Source organism: Solanum verrucosum, unplaced genomic scaffold (genome assembly GCF_900185275.1).
Source record: "Solanum verrucosum unplaced genomic scaffold, falcon-dt-bn FXZP01000253.1, whole genome shotgun sequence".
NCBI lineage: Eukaryota > Viridiplantae > Streptophyta > Magnoliopsida > Solanales > Solanaceae > Solanum > Solanum verrucosum.
The window spans coordinates 489758-507538 of NW_026019984.1; the positions used below are offsets into that span (position 1 = coordinate 489758).

Consider the following 17781-nt stretch of genomic DNA (forward strand, 5'->3'; position numbering starts at 1 on the left):
TAATAAAAATACATCTCTAATAGTAAAAGTTCTCTTAAAAGTTATATCAACTCAAAATGAGTCGAATAATATGAAATGAAACGAAAGGAGACATTTATATTTTGGAACGACGTGAAATAAGCTAAAATAAAATTTATTTTGAGACGGAGAGAATAATTCACAAAGGATAATATAGTAAGTTAGAAAAAAGACATTTTCATTTTTTTTTCTGTTTCATAATTTCAAAGCAAAACACATATTTTATTTTATTTTCAAAATTTTGTAACATTTCTTCCCCAATAAATCGAAAACCTTGAACCCGATCTCTTAGGAAGATCTATCTTTCTTCTTCGTGAAAACCCATCGGCGGAACCTGTAAATCTCTCAAACCCTAGTTTTATTTTTCTCATTTACGATTCTTTTAATGCCCATTTATTTGATTTTATTGGGTTTTAACAGTTAAATTTGAAGATTTTAAAAAAATAAATTCAAATGGATGATCGTAGAAATGGAGATTAGGGTGTTTTTGGTAACGAAAAGGGTTTAATTAAGAATTTTATTTACATTTTTTGAGAGTTTTTTTCTATGTCAAGAATGGATTTTTCAGTTTTCACATTGAATGTCAGCAGCATTGTTGATAGTTTAGTCTTAATTTGATTCATTTTGTTTTAATATTTATAGGAGAGTAGAGGTTTTTTTTTAAAAAAATATACATATTTGTAATTTTGATGTTGGAGGTTTATGGTTGAGATCAGTAAGCAAGATTTGTTAACCCCATTTTTAAGGAAATTGTAAAAATGGTAACTTTGTATTTGTTTTACGCACTTGTTTTTTTTTTTTTATGTTTTTTACTTGAGCTGAGTGTCTATCGGAAATAGTCTTTGTACCTTCACGAGTTAGGGGTAAGGTTGTGTACACATGGGAGGGTCCTCCCAGACCCCATTTGTGTGATTACACTGGGTATGTTGTTGTTGTTGTGTAAAAATTGTAACTTTAAAGTTAAAGGTTTTTGTTTTCATGTTGTTGAAGTTTCAGCAGAAACATAACTTGCTTATGAAAGGAAATATGTCTTTATTGTAAAACTTTTATCCAGCCAGAGTATAAGGATCGTTAGCTGGTTTTGTTTGGAGTCTTTAGTTAGTAAATTGAATTGAGAGATTGAGTTTTTGGGAGAATGGTTGTCCAAATTTTTTTTCCCCGGTGTGCTGTATAGTTATGGATCATGTGCTATTAGATTCCACATTTTTTTAATAGAACTTTTTGCCAAGACATTACTAGCGATTGATCACAATGTCAGGTTAAAAGATTAGGTGACATCATTTAGGTGTTGGGTGTGACTTTTTTCTTTTGAGTGATTGTGATGTGTGACTTATTGTCCCATGACTAATAGGATTTAAACTTTCAGGCATGTGAATTTGCTCTCTGAAACTGGAGGATGCTCAAGGAATTGGTTTCTGCCTAGTGTGTGACCTTTGAGTTGAGCAACTTTTGTGAAAATGGGAACCCCTTACCGCAGGTTTGTAGGCAATATTTGCATGTCTCTCTAAAGAATTTCAAAGTTGAGCTTATCGTTAACACATTTAGCTTAAATCACCTTCTTTCTGTTATTCCTATTGATGCAGTGGGGCTTTCAAAAGATCAAATGATAGTACTAGACTTGTTATAACCACTATCATGGGAATGGTGTTTGGATACTTTGTTGGGATTTCTTTTCCTTCTGTTTCTCTAACTAAGGTATGTTAGCGCAATGCCTGCATGGTTCTTGTGGTATAAACCAATTCAATTTTTTCGTTCATTACAATCTTCGGGTCATTTGCAGATTAATTTACCTTCAAGCCTAATATCAACTCTCGATTATGCCTTCAATGATGATCATAGACGTGCTATAGAGCGTACTTTCCCGGAGAATCTTGGTTCTGGTAGTACTCCTTTAACACCAAAGGTATTTATTTCATTGTTGATTGATGGAATATCATTACAAGTTATAATGACTATATTTTGTATGGTGAAATAGCTTTAGGGACTCCATGTGGGAGGAAATAACATTTAACTCCATTTTGTGGTTGGAGGGTGAGGATGGGGGTAATTTTAGCTATTTCTGAGTTGTGTTGTGGCATATACAGTTGTTTTAGCTCCCGAAACCAATAAAAGGTATAAGACCAAATGCCCTGGCCAATTTCATTATTTTTAGTGTACTGGTAGCATTATGTTGGAGAAACAGTTACTATGAAACTAAAGGCCCTTTGTCCCTGTTGCATATAATTTCCTGTATTTGTAATATATCTCTCATATACAATCTCAAAAAAAAAAATCTCTCATATAAAGACAATTTAGTGTGTTGTTCTGTTCTTTTCATTCCAGTCCTGTTATTTGCTAAGTATCATTTTGAATATTCAAAGATGGAATACACATTTTCTTGGTCCACACAAAGTTGGGCAAAGAACTGTTTGGGTTTATGAGACTTGGTCTAGTCTGAGCCAGAACTGAATAGAACTAAATACCAGTAATCTCTCCCCCACCTACAGTCATATCTACCATTATAACAGATAGAATTAAGGTGGTTTCTTTTGTAAAACATTCTCAAAGGAAATTGCTTTTTATTGGGAAACATTTTGTCTTATCAAATGTCAGCCTAGTTTCCAAAACTTAATTATGTCATGGAAATTTGGATTGAGGGAGTAGTAGCATAAAATTAGCTAGAAACATTGAGTATTACTGGGTCAATGGTGCATTGTTATGGTAGTATGTGTGGTTCATATCTGAAGCCGCCAAACTTTTCTGTGTTTGCTTTGTGACAAGCTTTTCTAATTTCCTGTAGAATAAAGAGAAGTTTGGAGACATAAATGCTTAGTACATGATTATTTTGCATTGGGAGATGGCGTAGGATATTTATTCTAACTGCCATGGTTTGATTTAGGATCTGGAGCACGTAGACATTTGTTCTGAAATATTGATGGGTTGCTTTCCTTTTTGCAGATATATGTCCCATCAAATCCTCGCGGCGCGGAGTCATTGCCACCAGGGATTGTGGTCTCAGAATCAGATTTTTATTTGCGAAGGTTGTGGGGTGAACCAAGTGAGGTATGGATCAAATATCTCTTATGATATTGTTTAACCTGATTTAACAAAAAAGAAAAGAATGTGTGGTAGTTGAATAGATTATGAAACCTTTTACTGTGTCTGCTTAAGAGAAAGAATCTGCAACTGTCTTGCTCTTCATGAGCTGTTCTTGTAATCATATCATTGCCCTTCATGGCACAAACTTTATGTTAGATACTTTAATGTTTGCAATGGTGCTTCTTAGTCAGTTTTGGTTTCTTATTTGCTATGTTGCTCGGACTCTTCAAAAATGTCAAGTGGTGCGTGTCGGATTCGCCAAAACTGATGTATTGTTGGAGAATCCGACACGGGTGCGGCATCGAAAGTGAAGAGTCCGCGCAACTTAGCTTATTTGTGCTCCTTAAAAAATAAGCAGTTGGATACTGAACATGAGGAGTATATGTGCATTTTAGAACTGGCGTTCAACTTTATGTACTATGGCCTGTTCTGACCTGCAGTGTCTTAGTGTCAACTTTTTGACATACATTAGTAGAACTTCTGTCAGTTTCTGGCCAATCATTATCGGATTGGACTAGAACGTAGGCTGAGAAGGGACTGTGTTCAATATTCAAAATTGTCTTTTTTAGTTGGTGCTTCTTCTGGCTATGGTTTTGTTGAAAAATTGTGGTATTTTCAGGATCTGACAAAAAAGCCCAAGTACTTGGTTACATTTACGGTTGGTTTGGATCAGAAGTACAACATTGACTCAGCTGTTAAAAAGGTGACAGCAATGAAGCAATTCTACCGAATAAATATTATATTGATATTATGGAGCTTAGTGTTTATTTCTCTTTTCTCTTGACAGTTGACGTTGTATTCCATATACTGAGTCTTATATTTTATATATACATGGATTAGTTTTCAGAGGATTTCCAAATTTTGCTTTTCCATTATGATGGTCGAACAACCGAGTGGGATCAATTTGAATGGTCCAAGCGTGCAGTTCACATCAGTGTTAAGAAGCAGACAAAATGGTAAGACTTTGAGTTTAGTTATTACCTTTTGTATTCCAACTCTTCTGTTTTTTATTCAAGATTTCAAGAATAATGTGCGATAGTGAACTCTTACTAATTCAGGAAGTCCCTTTTTATTAGCGTGTTTGGCTCTATGTATAGGAACATGTAAAATGACGAGAATGTTGTTGTTTGCATACGATAACTAATCCTCTTGATTCTTTATATACACTGATAGTGTGAAACCATTTTCACTATCAGGCCACAAAAAATAAATACATGTAATTGTGCATAAAAAGTGGTCTTCATAACCTGAAAAGTAAGACAGGCTACATGTTAGAACAGGTTAAAATATATTGACAGTGTAGAAGTTTTTAATTTTGTTAGTGTATACAAGTTAAATCCAATCCCTTTGTATCCATAATTTGTTATTAATTTCTATGACAGGTGGTATGCAAAGAGGTTTCTGCATCCAGATGTTGTAGCTGCCTATGATTACATATTTATATGGGATGAAGATCTTGGAGTTGAGCACTTCAATGCAGAGAAGTAGGTGTCTTTCCATTGTTCTGTCACATGATTTCTCATTCTTTTCAATCAGAAAATAAGTATTTGGTGTCTTTATAATCTTCTTCCATATGAATATCGTCACCTGAATATGGCAGATATATGCAACTAGTTAAGAAACATGGTCTAGACATCTCTCAGCCTGGTCTTGAACCCAACAATGGACTCACATGGCAGATGACTAAGAGGAGGGGTGACAGAGAAGTTCACAAGTATGTTCATTGTGTTTAACCCCCCACCAAAAAATAAACATACACACACAGGGGGGAACTTCTCTTCATCTTTGATAATATTCGTCCCTAATTTGGATGGAACCACTCTGAAAGTTAACATGTGTTGGTGGTAAACAGGGATACAGAAGAGAAACCAGGCTGGTGCAGTGATCCACATTTGCCTCCTTGTGCAGCGTACTCCCTCCCTCCCTCTCTCTCTCTCTCTATCTCTATCTAATGTATGCAAACCGCTGGGTACAATTTGGCGTGTCTACCCCTCAATTGTGTGCTCATAACATTATTAGCTTGGTTTTGCTCTTTTCTGAAAATATGCACATACTAAAATAGATTAATGTTCAGCAATATTGATCTAAATCAGAACTCAAGTAATATACCTATATTATCTTTCTTTTGAGACGGTATGTAACTTTAAGACTAAACATGTGCTTTAGTGAGTTTCACTTCCATCATTAGTATTACTAAGCACGTATTTCTTAGCTTCTCTCCGGTCCAGCTAGTCTTAGCAACATCATTAAAGTGGAACTTGTTTAGTGCATCTTCAACTAGAGTGAGCCTAACTATTTACTTGCCTAAATCACAATGAATTATTTGACCTTTTACATGAAGCCAAGAGCAAAAAGACGGTCTTGAACCCCCAACCTCAGCTTTGGTAAGGCTATGCACTTCCATCAAGCTATATTTCCTCCAGCTAAGGTAGTAACGAAGCACTATTGAGCATTTTTCACATGGTTAAGATATGTTATCCTGACAGGCAATGATATGCAACTTTGTGCTTCATCAAGCAAGAGTAGATCTAATAGCAGACTGATGTATCCCTCTTTTTTTTTTAAATGCTGACTGACGTGTCTAGTCTTGTGTTGGGTATTTAATCCGCTAGTATTTTAAGTTGCATCTGGATTTTATGCTCTAGTCCTATCATTTTGTCATTCCTCTTTTTGTTGTGGGGATGGAGGGGCAGGGTCCAAGATTTTATATTGTTTGGTTATTATTGGACTAGCTCTTCTTTAGTCTAAAGACTGCTTAAGTCATTTTTACTCTTTTTATGTTATTCTAGAAAGAAATTTTTCACTTTACGAGTAGAACAGCATGCCATTGGCTGTACCTTTTTTTATGTGTTTCACAAGATGTTAGATTGAAATTTAGATAAGATCTTTTCCTGAGTATGACTAGACGTCCTAATTCTGCTGTGTAGCACTGAGATATACAATATGATCTAATCGAGTTGCATGTAGAATTTTTCCTTTTTGAAAATTGATTAAACAAGACTCATCAGCAACAGAATATTCCAATGCCTTTTATTATTATCGTGCAACTTATAGTTAATATCTTGGTCTATCTTTTTATATACAGTTTTGTGGAAATAATGGCTCCTGTATTCTCTCGAGAAGCTTGGCGATGTGTTTGGCATTTGATTCAGGTAGTTCCTACACTTGGTATCACTTCCATCTCCTCAACAGTGTCCATTTCTATAACGTTACACTGATGCTTGTACTTTGACTTGATTTTTGGTTATAGAATGATTTGGTGCATGGATGGGGATTGGATTTTGCACTAAGAAGATGTGTAGAGGTTAGTAGTTCTCCTCCCATGGTAAAATTGTAAAAGAGGGAGAGCTGAACCTGGAGAACATTGATAACACCGGAGACATGGAAATTAATAGTCTTCTTCACTCTTTTATGAGTCTTTTATTGATCTAAAGTATGGTGGACCCTTTAATATAATCTTAATGTTAATGCTTTGGCGCAGCCTGCTCATGAAAAAATTGGTGTGGTAGATTCACAGTGGATTGTGCATCAAGTTATTCCTTCTCTTGGGAATCAGGTTAGTCAATTGAAACTTCAAGGAACCTATGGCAGTTACTAGAATACAGATTAATAGTTTGTCAATTACATTTCCGTAATTTAAGCAACTAGTATCATCCTGTCCAAGTTGATTATGAACTAAAGTTTTGTGAATTCAAATTCTCTGGCTCTTTGAAAGGATAATATCTGTATGACTGCATTTATCTTTCTGACCAGTTCCCTTCTCTGATTACCGAGGCTTCAATCACTTGCCGCCCCCTCTAATAGGAATAGCCATCCTAAGCATTCACCTTTCTGAGTCCTTGAGATAATGCGGATTGAAGCCCAGTGTTCATTAGCAATAATAGCAGTCGAATTCAAACGAATAAAGCCAAAAACCTTATCCCACTTCTTTTTTCCTTTGACAAGTAAAATTTGAAAACCATTTCATTTTGATCCCTTACTACTTGTTAGTCCTAGACTTAGGTTAAAAAGATATATCATCGTCACTTCTGCTTTAAATTTGATAAATATTGCTTCTTGTCTTTCTGGCGGAATATGACTTAGGGGCTAACTGAGAGAAAGAATGCTGCTTTTGGTACAAGTTTAATCCTATATGTAACGAGAGCTTGAAGCTCCCGCTAGGTTATTTCTTGAGTTGTATACTTATATTTGCTATTTCTTTGTTATGGTTACACGTAGTTCTCGTTTCTTTGGTAACGTGACTGGCATATACTCATTTATATTTGCTGTACCTGCTTCATTTTTGACACTGTTCTCGACTTCTTGGATCACAGGGTCAGCCCGTGAATGGCAAAGCTCCGTGGGAAGGGGTAAGCATATCGATTCCTTCACTCCAATTTTATTTTAAATATGATATTCATTTGCCTCCTGTTAGTGAATTGCTTTCTCTTTCTAGGTAAGAGAGAGATGTAGAAACGAATGGGCAATGTTCCAAGATCGTTTATCGAATGCAGATAAAGCGTATTTTGCCCAGCATGGAAAAACTCGAGTATAACACGCCTCCAAAACGTCTTGTACATTGCTTCTTTCGCCTATTTTCTCTCCTTTTTTTCGGTTTCTAGGTGGTGTTGCCTATTCTTTTTTCTGAGTATCTGTTCTTTTTATGATCTTTTCATTTCAATATTAGTGTAGTGAAATTCTATGTAGCTAGTGAATGCTAAAACCATTAGATATTGGAAGTTTTCTGGTGCATATAGATGATACACAAGGTTTATAGTCAATGTTTTTTCTGCATTTAATTCTTGTTTTTTGGAATAATTGAGAAATCTCTGAGGGCCAGTAGCAGACGGTTTGAAACTCGATGGATAATGAGCACGTTTCTTTATCCTTTTCCACTTAAATACAAGGCTTTTGTGGCCATTTCATTGGCCCTTTTGAATTCTAGGTTCTCCTTCAACCAATCCGTCAATTCCATGTAGAAGTGTCTAGAGTTAACTGAATCCCCTTCGTTGAGAAATAATTAGCACAAATAGGGTTAAAAAAATTGTTTATTTTTAATTAGCACATGTTGATGGTGGGATGTGTCAGGTATTTTGCGGAATTAGTCGAGTGCGCGAAAGTTGGTCCAGAAACTACGGTCATTAAAAAAAATCATTTATTTTTAAACTATGATTCCCATTAACGTAAGAAATGCTTCTAGTTTTATGATAAAAGGAGGTAATTTCCATGAGTAACATTTCAAAATATGTTATAATTTCCTGGTTTCACCACTATTATCGACATATCGTAATGACGGAGTTCTTCACAAATTTGAAACAAAGAAATTAAAAGAAGCTTCTCATAAATATTCTATTGTTAAATTGAGTCTACTCAACCTCAGAAGCTAATTCACGGATGTCTACCTAACACATGACCAAATCATACACTAATCTTTGCATTATGTTGGACCTCGAACAAAAAATATTTTAGTTATATTAGTCTAAACTATGAAAAATTAAAGAAATGGTTAAGTAATAAATATTCTTTAATTAAAGAAATTGACAGCTTAATATACTAATCCTAGATGTTAGAAAGCATGATTAAAATTATTAAGACAATAATTATGGACGTAAATCAATCACATCAACAGAGTATACAAGTTGTACTTCTTTTATATTAAGATCTTACTTAATATTTTTAGTTGGACGGAATAAAAATAATAATTCACACACCTTTCGTAACCATATGTAGTTATCGTCGATATATACTCAATATATAAATATGTGTATAATAACTAATAAGTGTATAATCAATATATAATGTATAAACGTGTAGGTAGAACTTTTTTTGTTTTATTATTATCATGTAGCATTTTTCCAAATTTAATTAGTGGAGTAACAACAATAACAACAAGTCAAATGTAATTCTATAGGTAGGGTTTGATAAGTCGGAAGGGTGGTATGTATGCAGCCTAACTCATACAGAGGTTATTTTCGACAGACCTTTGGCTCAAGAAGACACGGAAAAAGAATATTTTTTTTCTTTTTTTGCTAATGAGCTTTAGTTTTAGATAGGAGTAATAAACAAGCAAGTCAGATTGAATATAAGTAAATCGAAAACGAGTTAAACAAAAACAGATAAAATATCCGACCCACCCATGGTTGGATATTTGTCATATTTGGAGTAAAATTAAAGTCTTATTATTCTCACCAAACACATTGTATTGGCAGGTACGTTGTCACATATTATTGAAATGTTCATTTCACCTTTCTGGCTTCTAAATTCAGACTTATTTATTTATTTCCTAATTAGGTGAGCCAACAATTTTTTAAAAATAAAATATCACTCGCTCTCTCAGTGTAATTATAAAAAGGAAAAAATAATTGAGGGTTATTTAATTTTGGACCAATTAAACTTCATATTTAATTAATTCATTGTTAGGTTAATGTAATAAAAATAAAACCATGTCATTGACATGTTAATTGTATAAAGTTTCTTGTTAGGAGATCTATTTAGAGGTTAAGTAAAGGCTAATACATGTATTAGTTGTAAAAAATTAAAAATGGGAAAAGAAAAAAAAGTACTAATTAATACATGCATAACCTTTATTCATAATATATATATTTTTTAAATATTGTTTTGTTGTGTGAATGGTTAGTCCAGTATCTTAGGATTAATTTGAAAGGGATTTTTGTTGAATTAATATATGTCTAAACTTTGATGGACAGAAATATTTTGTCCATGGTGGGAGCAAATATCTAATAAAATAATTGAAGTATAGACATATTTATACCAGGTAATATATTATTTTTTGTACGTTATATTGAACGTTTTTTTCAAAAATTAGACACAATAATCTGAAATATGAGTATTAACTTTATATTTTTAACTTCATACTAGGTGAGGACTGTTCTAATTTTAAAAAACAGTCATTTTCTAAATAACGTACCACAAAAGTTGCTATTCGTGGCAAATTAATCTCAAAATACATATAAACTGACTTGAAAATCATTATTATTAAAAAAAAATGAGACTTTTACACTACGCAACAACCCCAACAAAGTTCACTAACATAAAATAACTCTAATCTTTTTATTTCTTTTACAAACTATTACGATTACGTATATACAAAAAAATTATTTGTCTGATTAAAAATATTAAGATCCCTTAAAACATAGTAGATTAGTAGTAAAATATTGATTTGTTAACCTAAAGTTAGTCAAATAATAATTGCTTTGCTTATAAAAACCGTTAGGCCTTTGAAAACCAAACACACATCTAAAATTAACTAATATATATATAGCACCAATATATTTTCATTCAACTCCACACCCAACAAAAGAAAAAAAAAATCTCATTCTATTTCTTCAATTTTTTGTTGTATAATCAAACATCATCACAATTTTGAAGAGGTAATTAATTACATTTTTTTTTCAATTTCATGTTGTTGTTTTTGTTTTTTCTATTGGTATGACAGAAATTGAAAATTTATAAAGTCATTAAAAAATATTGAATTTCAGACGAAAAGTCCAATTAAAATATTTTCAACGAGCCAATTTCTGATGAATTTCATCGAAAATTTCAAATTCTTTTAGTAGTTTGTCATTGTGTGCTTAGATATACAAAAGTTTTTATAAAAAATTTTTGCAGACATTAAGTTATTAGCTTATATAAGTTTCACAAGTTCATGTTCTTGTTTTTATATTATGATTCCATTAGATCATTTAGGTTCATTCACCTTTATAATTAGTATAAACCTAATTAAGACCTAGAAATATCGGTCATCAAGTATCTGAAAACCACTCGATTAATTCAAATTCACGTCTGTATGACTCATTTATAAAGGAAACACTCCTAACATAGATTTTTTCATTCCTACAAGCGGCTAGCTAGAACTCGAGAGTTCTGACTAATTAGAACAGATAGATCTCCTACATCTCACCATAACCCTCGATGGTGATTTTTACTAGATTATATTATCATATAGTTTTTTTTAGAGTATGATAAATTATAAATTGTCCAATTTTTTTCTTTCTGATTTTTTTTTTTATGGTTGATGAAGATGGGAGAAATGACAAGTTTTCAGTTGGGTGTGGTGGGAGCATTGTTTTTATCAGTGGCATCATCAGTTTCCATTGTTATTTGCAATAAAGCCTTGATGAGTAATCTTGGTTTTCCTTTTGGTAATATTTCATATTCATTTTTATTTAATAAAGCACTCTATTTATCGTTTCGATTTCTCCTTTCATACCAGTAGTATTAACATTATCAGTTATCCCTATATAGCTTTTGGTTTTTCGATATCTAGTTATTATGTGTTGTTTTTTTGTGTTTAGATTACTGCACTATTTAGATGTTGTTACATGTTAAGTTGTCATGTCTTCTTTACTATCGTATATATTTTCCTTTTCAAAATTGCTATGAAAATACTTTACTTGTGTCAAGGTTACTGTAACGGAAACAATTTGTCTACCTCTTCAAAATAAAAATAAGATATGTATACACTTTATTTCATCAGACTCCACATTGTCTCATTCACCAAATATTTTATTGTTGTTTTATTGTAATATTTATTTAATTAAAAATATATAATTTTATCATAGTACTCACCAAACTTTCAATAAAATAACATGAAAATATAAAACATATCTTAGTTGTTGCATACCTAAGAAGTTAGTTGAAATCTCTAAAATGGGATAATTGATGAATTTTAGTTTTAGTCCTTGTAATATTTAGCTAAACGCGCATCTATTTAACCTTTAATTAACTGAAATATGTGTATTTGATCTCTTCATATAGGAAATATATGACATTTTGGAGTATTTTTAAAAATTATATCATCTTCAAATATGAATTAACAACGTCAATTTAACATAATACGTCGATAATTGATTGATTTAGAACTTACTAATTTGTTATTGGCAACAAAGCCTTGATGATTAATCTTGGTTTCCCCCTTTGGTGATATTTCATTTTCCTCTCACTTGCACTTCAAGCATTTGGTAGAAATTTTTTATCAATAAAAAAAAAATGTATAATCTTATGATATATAAAACAAATATTAGTTGGCATACCTAAAAGGTTAGTTGTGTTATTTAAAATGGGATAATTGCACTTTTTGTTCCTCGGTTATCAATGAAATAATATTTAATTAAACATGTTTAGTTAATCAATCAACTGAAATGTGTGTTTTGAATCTCTTTGTGAAATCTAGAGTATTTTTAGAATTATAAAACATCTTTAGTTGAATGATTTAGAACTTAATAATTTGTTAAATTAGTGAGTTTGAGGGATGAAAAATGCACCCGATCTTGTCAACTAAGAGAATGCTAAATGTTATGTTGCTCGATCTTTTCAAGAATGACGATGGTGTATATCGTAATCCTACAAAAGTAGTACATCTTTTGAGGATTTGACACATGTACGTCGCTATTTTTGAAAAGTTCTAGCAACATAGTTTAATTTGTTAAATCAGAAATCACAAGAATCAACAATAGAATTTGTCGATATTTGAGGAACTAAAAATGCTAATATTCATACATATTCAGTATCATTTATTTATTTATTTATTTTTCATTGATTAGTAATGTTTTTTTTTGTTATTATTTTAGCCACAACATTAACAAGTTGGCATTTGATGGTCACTTATTGCACACTTCATGTGGCACTCAAATTCAATTTCTTTGAGAATAAGCCCATTGACATAAAGACTGTCATGCTCTTTGGCATATTAAATGGTGTATCTATTGGCTTTCTCAACCTTAGCCTTGGATTTAATTCCATTGGCTTCTACCAGGTATAATATAAACTATAATATAGTTACATTTATTTAAATAAACATGTCTGGTTAAATTTGAACAGGTTAAAATAATAGAATCAATAAATGATTCACCTCCATTCTGTCCAAAGTATTGATAGGTCAAATATAGCTGGTCATAACGGTAATTTACGCAAATACTCCCTCCGTCCACAATTGTTTGTCAGGGTAAGGTCATGCACATCCCTCAAGGAAAATTTAATACAAGGTGTAATTTGACTAATATAACCCTACTATATCAAGAGTACCAAAAGTCCGCATAACTTTTCAATTGAACTACACAATCATTAAGGGCATAATTGGAAAAAAGTGACTAATTATTTCTTGATTGTTTAAATTGACAATTAATCTTGGACATCTATTTTTAGTATACCTGCCAAACAATTGTGGACGGAGGGAGTATCTTTTAAAAAAGTTACTAAATAGATTTTGTCTTTATTTTGAAGTTGTGCAAATATAGACCTTTTTGAAAAATTATGCTTCTAAAAAATGTTAGATTCGAGATGATATTTTCTTATATATTATTCAACCTTACCTATAAAACATCAGATTGTTTAAATTTGGCCAATACTTATAAATAAGGTCCCCAATGTCTTTGTATGTTTTTATGTTGGGAAAATATAACATTTATGAAAAATTGCACTTCTGAATAATATTAGATTTGGATCTTATATTTGCTCATATATTATTCAATCTTACAAATAAAATATTAGACTACCGTCTAATTTTTGCAATAACTTGGTAAATTTTATACCATTGATCACTCTTTTTATAAGGCTTTCCGTTTACTCAAAAAAAAATCTTTAACTGATAATCGAAAAGTTTCATAAGTTGCAAGAAACATAAAAATAAGGCCTAACATTTCTTTGTATGATTATTATGTTGTGTTTGCAGATGACAAAGCTTGCAATTATACCTTTTACAGTATTAGTTGAAACCCTTTTCTTGAAAAAACAATTCAGGTAAATTAAATCCATTATTCTATATTTTAATTTCCACTAATAAAAAAAAAACTAAAAATTAGTACTCTTTTTGGTTCATTAATAATTTTATTTTTTTTACTTATTTGCAGCCAAAATATTAAATTTGCATTATTCATTCTACTTATTGGAGTTGGCATTGCTTCCATTACTGATCTTCAACTCAATTTTGTTGGAACAATTCTCTCCCTTCTGGCCATTGTTACAACTTGTGTTGGACAAATTGTATCCTTTTGATGATATATCTCTACTTGTCTCAAATATTTATCTGGATTATATATATATATACTGACAGGTGTTGATTCGGGATTTTTAGTATGAGTTTGGAATCATAACTTCTTTGTTTATTAGGTTCTGAATTGTTATGTATATACTGTAAGATATTTCGATCTATCTTATTTTTCAGGTTACAAATTTCATGAATTTATATTATATAGTACAAATTTGCTTATTATAAGTAACATTTTTGTGTTTTTTATTCTTCATAATTTGACCTTAACTCTCCAATTTAGCTTACAAACACAATTCAAAAGAGGCTCAACATCTCATCTACACAATTATTGTATCAATCAGCCCCATTTCAAGCAGCTATACTATTTGTTAGTGGGCCTGTGGTGGATCAATTCCTCACCAAACAAAGTGTTTTTGCCTACAAATATTCTCCTATTGTTGTGGTAAGAAAAAACTATTCACATTTTTTTACTCTTTTTTTAACAAAAAAAATATTTTTTGGTTATACATTAGAATGATTTTTTTGGTTAGTTGTTGAAGATGAGTAATTCAAATTTGAAATGCATGTCCAAACACAAGTTCAACGTTTAAATGACATTTTTCATATTCAATTTGAAATACTATTTTTTTTTTCATATACCACTCAGTTCATGTCCAAATTCCTACTAGAACTATTTATATGAGCTTAGTCGAAACCTTTTGAAGCAGACATGTATATACAATGTATAACATTTGTATATCAAATACATTTAGTGTATATACACATATTATATAGTGATTATACTAGCTAAATTTATTTGGGTTATTTTTTAAAAAAAAATGGGACACTTTGGATTGTTATAGTGTAAAAATATTGAAATAACGCTTATTATCAGATTTATTAATCTAAATTCAAGATTCGCCTCGATCTACCTTCGATAGATCTGAGATCATGACCAAGTACTCGGGATTTCCTCTCTTATTGCTGGATATCTCGTTCGTACACTAACTTTTTTGCATTTTTGTCTTCTCAAATGTAGGGATTTATAGTGTTATCATGTTTGATTGCTGTATCAGTGAATTTCAGTACATTTTTAGTTATTGGAAAGACATCACCAGTTACATATCAAGTGTTGGGCCACCTTAAGACATGTTTGGTTCTTGGATTTGGCTATACATTGTTACATGATCCTTTCACTTCAAGAAACATTGTTGGAATTCTTGTGGCCATTATTGGAATGGGATTATATTCCTATTTTTGTGTCCATGAAACAAAAAGGAAACAAGTTGGAGACCACTCTTCCATTGCCCAAGTAAGTTTTTTTTCGTAGAAATAGCGTTCACTGATCACTTTTCAACCTTATTTAAAAAATAACCAATTCATGTAGTGTTAAATTCCGTAAATGAAACTCCATGACTATTCATGAGTTTCATCTGTGAAATTTGAAATTCGATAATAGTGGCATTTTTTCAACTACACGGTTTCCAATGAGTTTCATATGTGAAATTTGAAATTTCAATGATGTGGCTTTTTTTGCAACTACATGGGCTGCAAAGTGGCTATTTTGTAAATGTTACCTGATTTTCTCTACATTTCTTCTCCTCGCGACGGTTTGAAGGATATTTATACTTCGTGCAATAAATCATTGAACCTTGTTCATGCTAAAGTTACACTACACCTGGAAGTTTTAAATTTAATAGGTGAAACTTTGTGATAATGTCTGACTCTCACTTGAAATAATTTGAAACCCCATGATAGTGTCTATTTTTTTAATTACATGACCTGTAAAGTGACAAATTGTAAAATTTGCCCGATTTCTCTCCATTTATCCTTCTTCTGGTGGTTTGAAGGATGTTGTACTTTGTGCAAAAAATAGTTGTACTTTGTGCAAAAAATCGTTGTACCTTATTCACTCTAAACTTACGTTTTTATTGTCATGTCAGGTTAAAGAGAAAGATACCACTGCACCGCTTCTAGCTGGGAAGAATGGACAAGTTAAAGAAAACAACTCCCTTGTTTAAATTTTAGGGTTAAAAATGAAGATATTTTTCGAGATCAAGTAACTTTTTATTTTTAAATTCAGAGACATCAATTCCACTAGATTGATGTAAATGATTTTTGATTCATAAAATACCCTACTCCTTTAATTTGTTCAAATATTTGGTCATTTGCTAGATTGTATTTTGTTACATCTTACATGTACACAAAAGTGATTACAAAAAATTCTTTGTTACACCACTTTCTCTAGATATGCCCCTATTGTCTTGAAATTTTACATCATATCTAAGTGAAGTTCACGTATTTCTGTTTAAAAGGTAGATAAAAATGGTTGGACTTCAATCATTTTTGTTTGAATTTCAGCTATATATGATTGAAGTTCAATTGTTTTTTTTATGATTTCAACCATTTTATTTGAACATCAATCATGCTCATAAACATTTAAACATAAAATAATTGACGTAATATATGTCTGATTTTCAACTATATGAAACTTCATACCCAAATTAAATTTTATCAAGACTAATTTCAAATTTAATATCTAAAATTATACTGAAATAATTACAGATGCACAATTTATTTTTAAAATAAACATGAACAAATTAAATGACAACGTCAAAGTTTGTTGCCAATTCCAAGTTCCAACCTAACAAGAAATGACTAATTCAAATTACGTTACCTAAATTTACAGAATAGTTCTTTTATTTTGCAATTTATTTTTTACTTTTAAAATTATATTTTATATAATACTCCTATTATTTCAAATATTCTTTACAAAATAAACGGTTGACAGGTTGAGTCAACTTTTCAGTTTCCAAAGCATTTAAATGAATTCAAAAGATTTAAATGGCTGCTGACGTTTAATAAAGAATACAACAAATTTGTCAGCACGTAGATTCCTGACCATTTTTTGCTCACAAAAATATAATTTGTTCAATTTATTTAAATTTGAGTGAATTGTTTATTTATTAGTTTGCAAAACGGGAAATACTTTTAGTTTACAAATAATTACATAAATGAGTCTTTTCTCAAACGAAAATAGCATAGATGAGATAAATTTTTAACGGATAAAATAGATGAGCCCTTTTTTCAAAGTTCGATGACATATTTGTCTTTAGGAATAATACATAAACACGACCCTTAACTTGACTTCAGTGGATAAATATGATCATCAACTTTGAGTGTGCACAAATTTAAGTGTCTACTTGTGCACACCCAAAGTTAAAGGTCATAGTTGTCAGCTGACGCCAAGTTAATGATCATGTTTATGTTTTATGCCTTTGTCTTTATGAACATTTGTAAAGTTATATTATTGTCTTGTCACATCAAATTTATTAGAAAAGTTATATATTTGTTTTATAAACATTTTCTTATTGGTTAAATCGAAAATTGAACCGTTAAGGACAAAAATTGATAAAAATTATCTTATTGATTTAGCGTATTAAAAAACTAAAACTTATAAATCAAATTAATAAATATATAAAATCAAATCAAATCGACCGATGCACACCCATAATTCAAATCAATTCAACGCGTTGATTTGACACTTATATATATAAAATAATAATATATATAAGACTTTATTCCCTGTCATAAAGTAGTCCCAAACTAAAAGTCATAAATAACGCTCTTTTAATTTCTTTCATTTTCAATGACTGGTATACGTTAGTTGAACAACTAATTGACAAAATTAAATTGATGTATATAGTTATTTAGATTTT

The 17781-nt window shown here is 31.1% G+C and overlaps 2 protein-coding genes across 2 annotated transcripts; both read left to right on the forward strand.

Moving 5' to 3' along the window:
• Window positions 1–240: 240 nt before the first annotated feature.
• LOC125818278 (uncharacterized) lies at window positions 241–7856 on the forward strand. Its single transcript, XM_049497822.1, has 15 exons — window positions 241–354; window positions 1385–1495; window positions 1602–1713; window positions 1799–1921; window positions 2956–3060; window positions 3716–3799; window positions 3937–4052; window positions 4479–4580; window positions 4697–4810; window positions 4949–5005; window positions 6182–6248; window positions 6347–6400; window positions 6578–6652; window positions 7410–7445; window positions 7532–7856. Exons 2-15 carry the CDS (start codon window positions 1476–1478, stop codon window positions 7628–7630), a joined length of 1164 nt encoding a protein of 387 aa, XP_049353779.1. The 5' UTR covers window positions 241–354; window positions 1385–1475; the 3' UTR covers window positions 7631–7856.
• Window positions 7857–10353: 2497 nt separating this feature from the next.
• LOC125818050 (UDP-xylose transporter 1) lies at window positions 10354–16098 on the forward strand. Its single transcript, XM_049497557.1, has 8 exons — window positions 10354–10466; window positions 11117–11237; window positions 12666–12850; window positions 13766–13833; window positions 13944–14076; window positions 14364–14525; window positions 15102–15374; window positions 16006–16098. The coding sequence occupies exons 2-8, from the start codon at window positions 11117–11119 to the stop codon at window positions 16081–16083; spliced, it is 1020 nt and encodes a 339-aa protein (XP_049353514.1). The 5' UTR covers window positions 10354–10466; the 3' UTR covers window positions 16084–16098.
• The last annotated feature ends 1683 nt before the right edge of the window (window positions 16099–17781 follow it).

What these genes read in the sequence shown, in the direction of transcription:
- LOC125818050 (XM_049497557.1), top strand. Translation starts at nt 11,117, where the DNA reads ATGGGAGAAATGACAAGTTTTCAGTTGGGTGTGGTGGGAGCATTGTTT. An exon ending in TAATCTTGGTTTTCCTTTTG is followed by an intron (nt 11,238 to 12,665) that starts GTAATATTTCAT and finishes TTATTATTTTAG; the next exon opens with CCACAACATTAACAAGTTGG. An exon ending in ATTCCATTGGCTTCTACCAG is followed by an intron (nt 12,851 to 13,765) that starts GTATAATATAAA and finishes TTGTGTTTGCAG; the next exon opens with ATGACAAAGCTTGCAATTAT.
- LOC125818278 (XM_049497822.1), top strand. Translation starts at nt 1,476, where the DNA reads ATGGGAACCCCTTACCGCAG. An exon ending in TTCCTTCTCTTGGGAATCAG is followed by an intron (nt 6,653 to 7,409) that starts GTTAGTCAATTG and finishes CTTGGATCACAG; the next exon opens with GGTCAGCCCGTGAATGGCAA. An exon ending in GCAAAGCTCCGTGGGAAGGG is followed by an intron (nt 7,446 to 7,531) that starts GTAAGCATATCG and finishes TTCTCTTTCTAG; the next exon opens with GTAAGAGAGAGATGTAGAAA.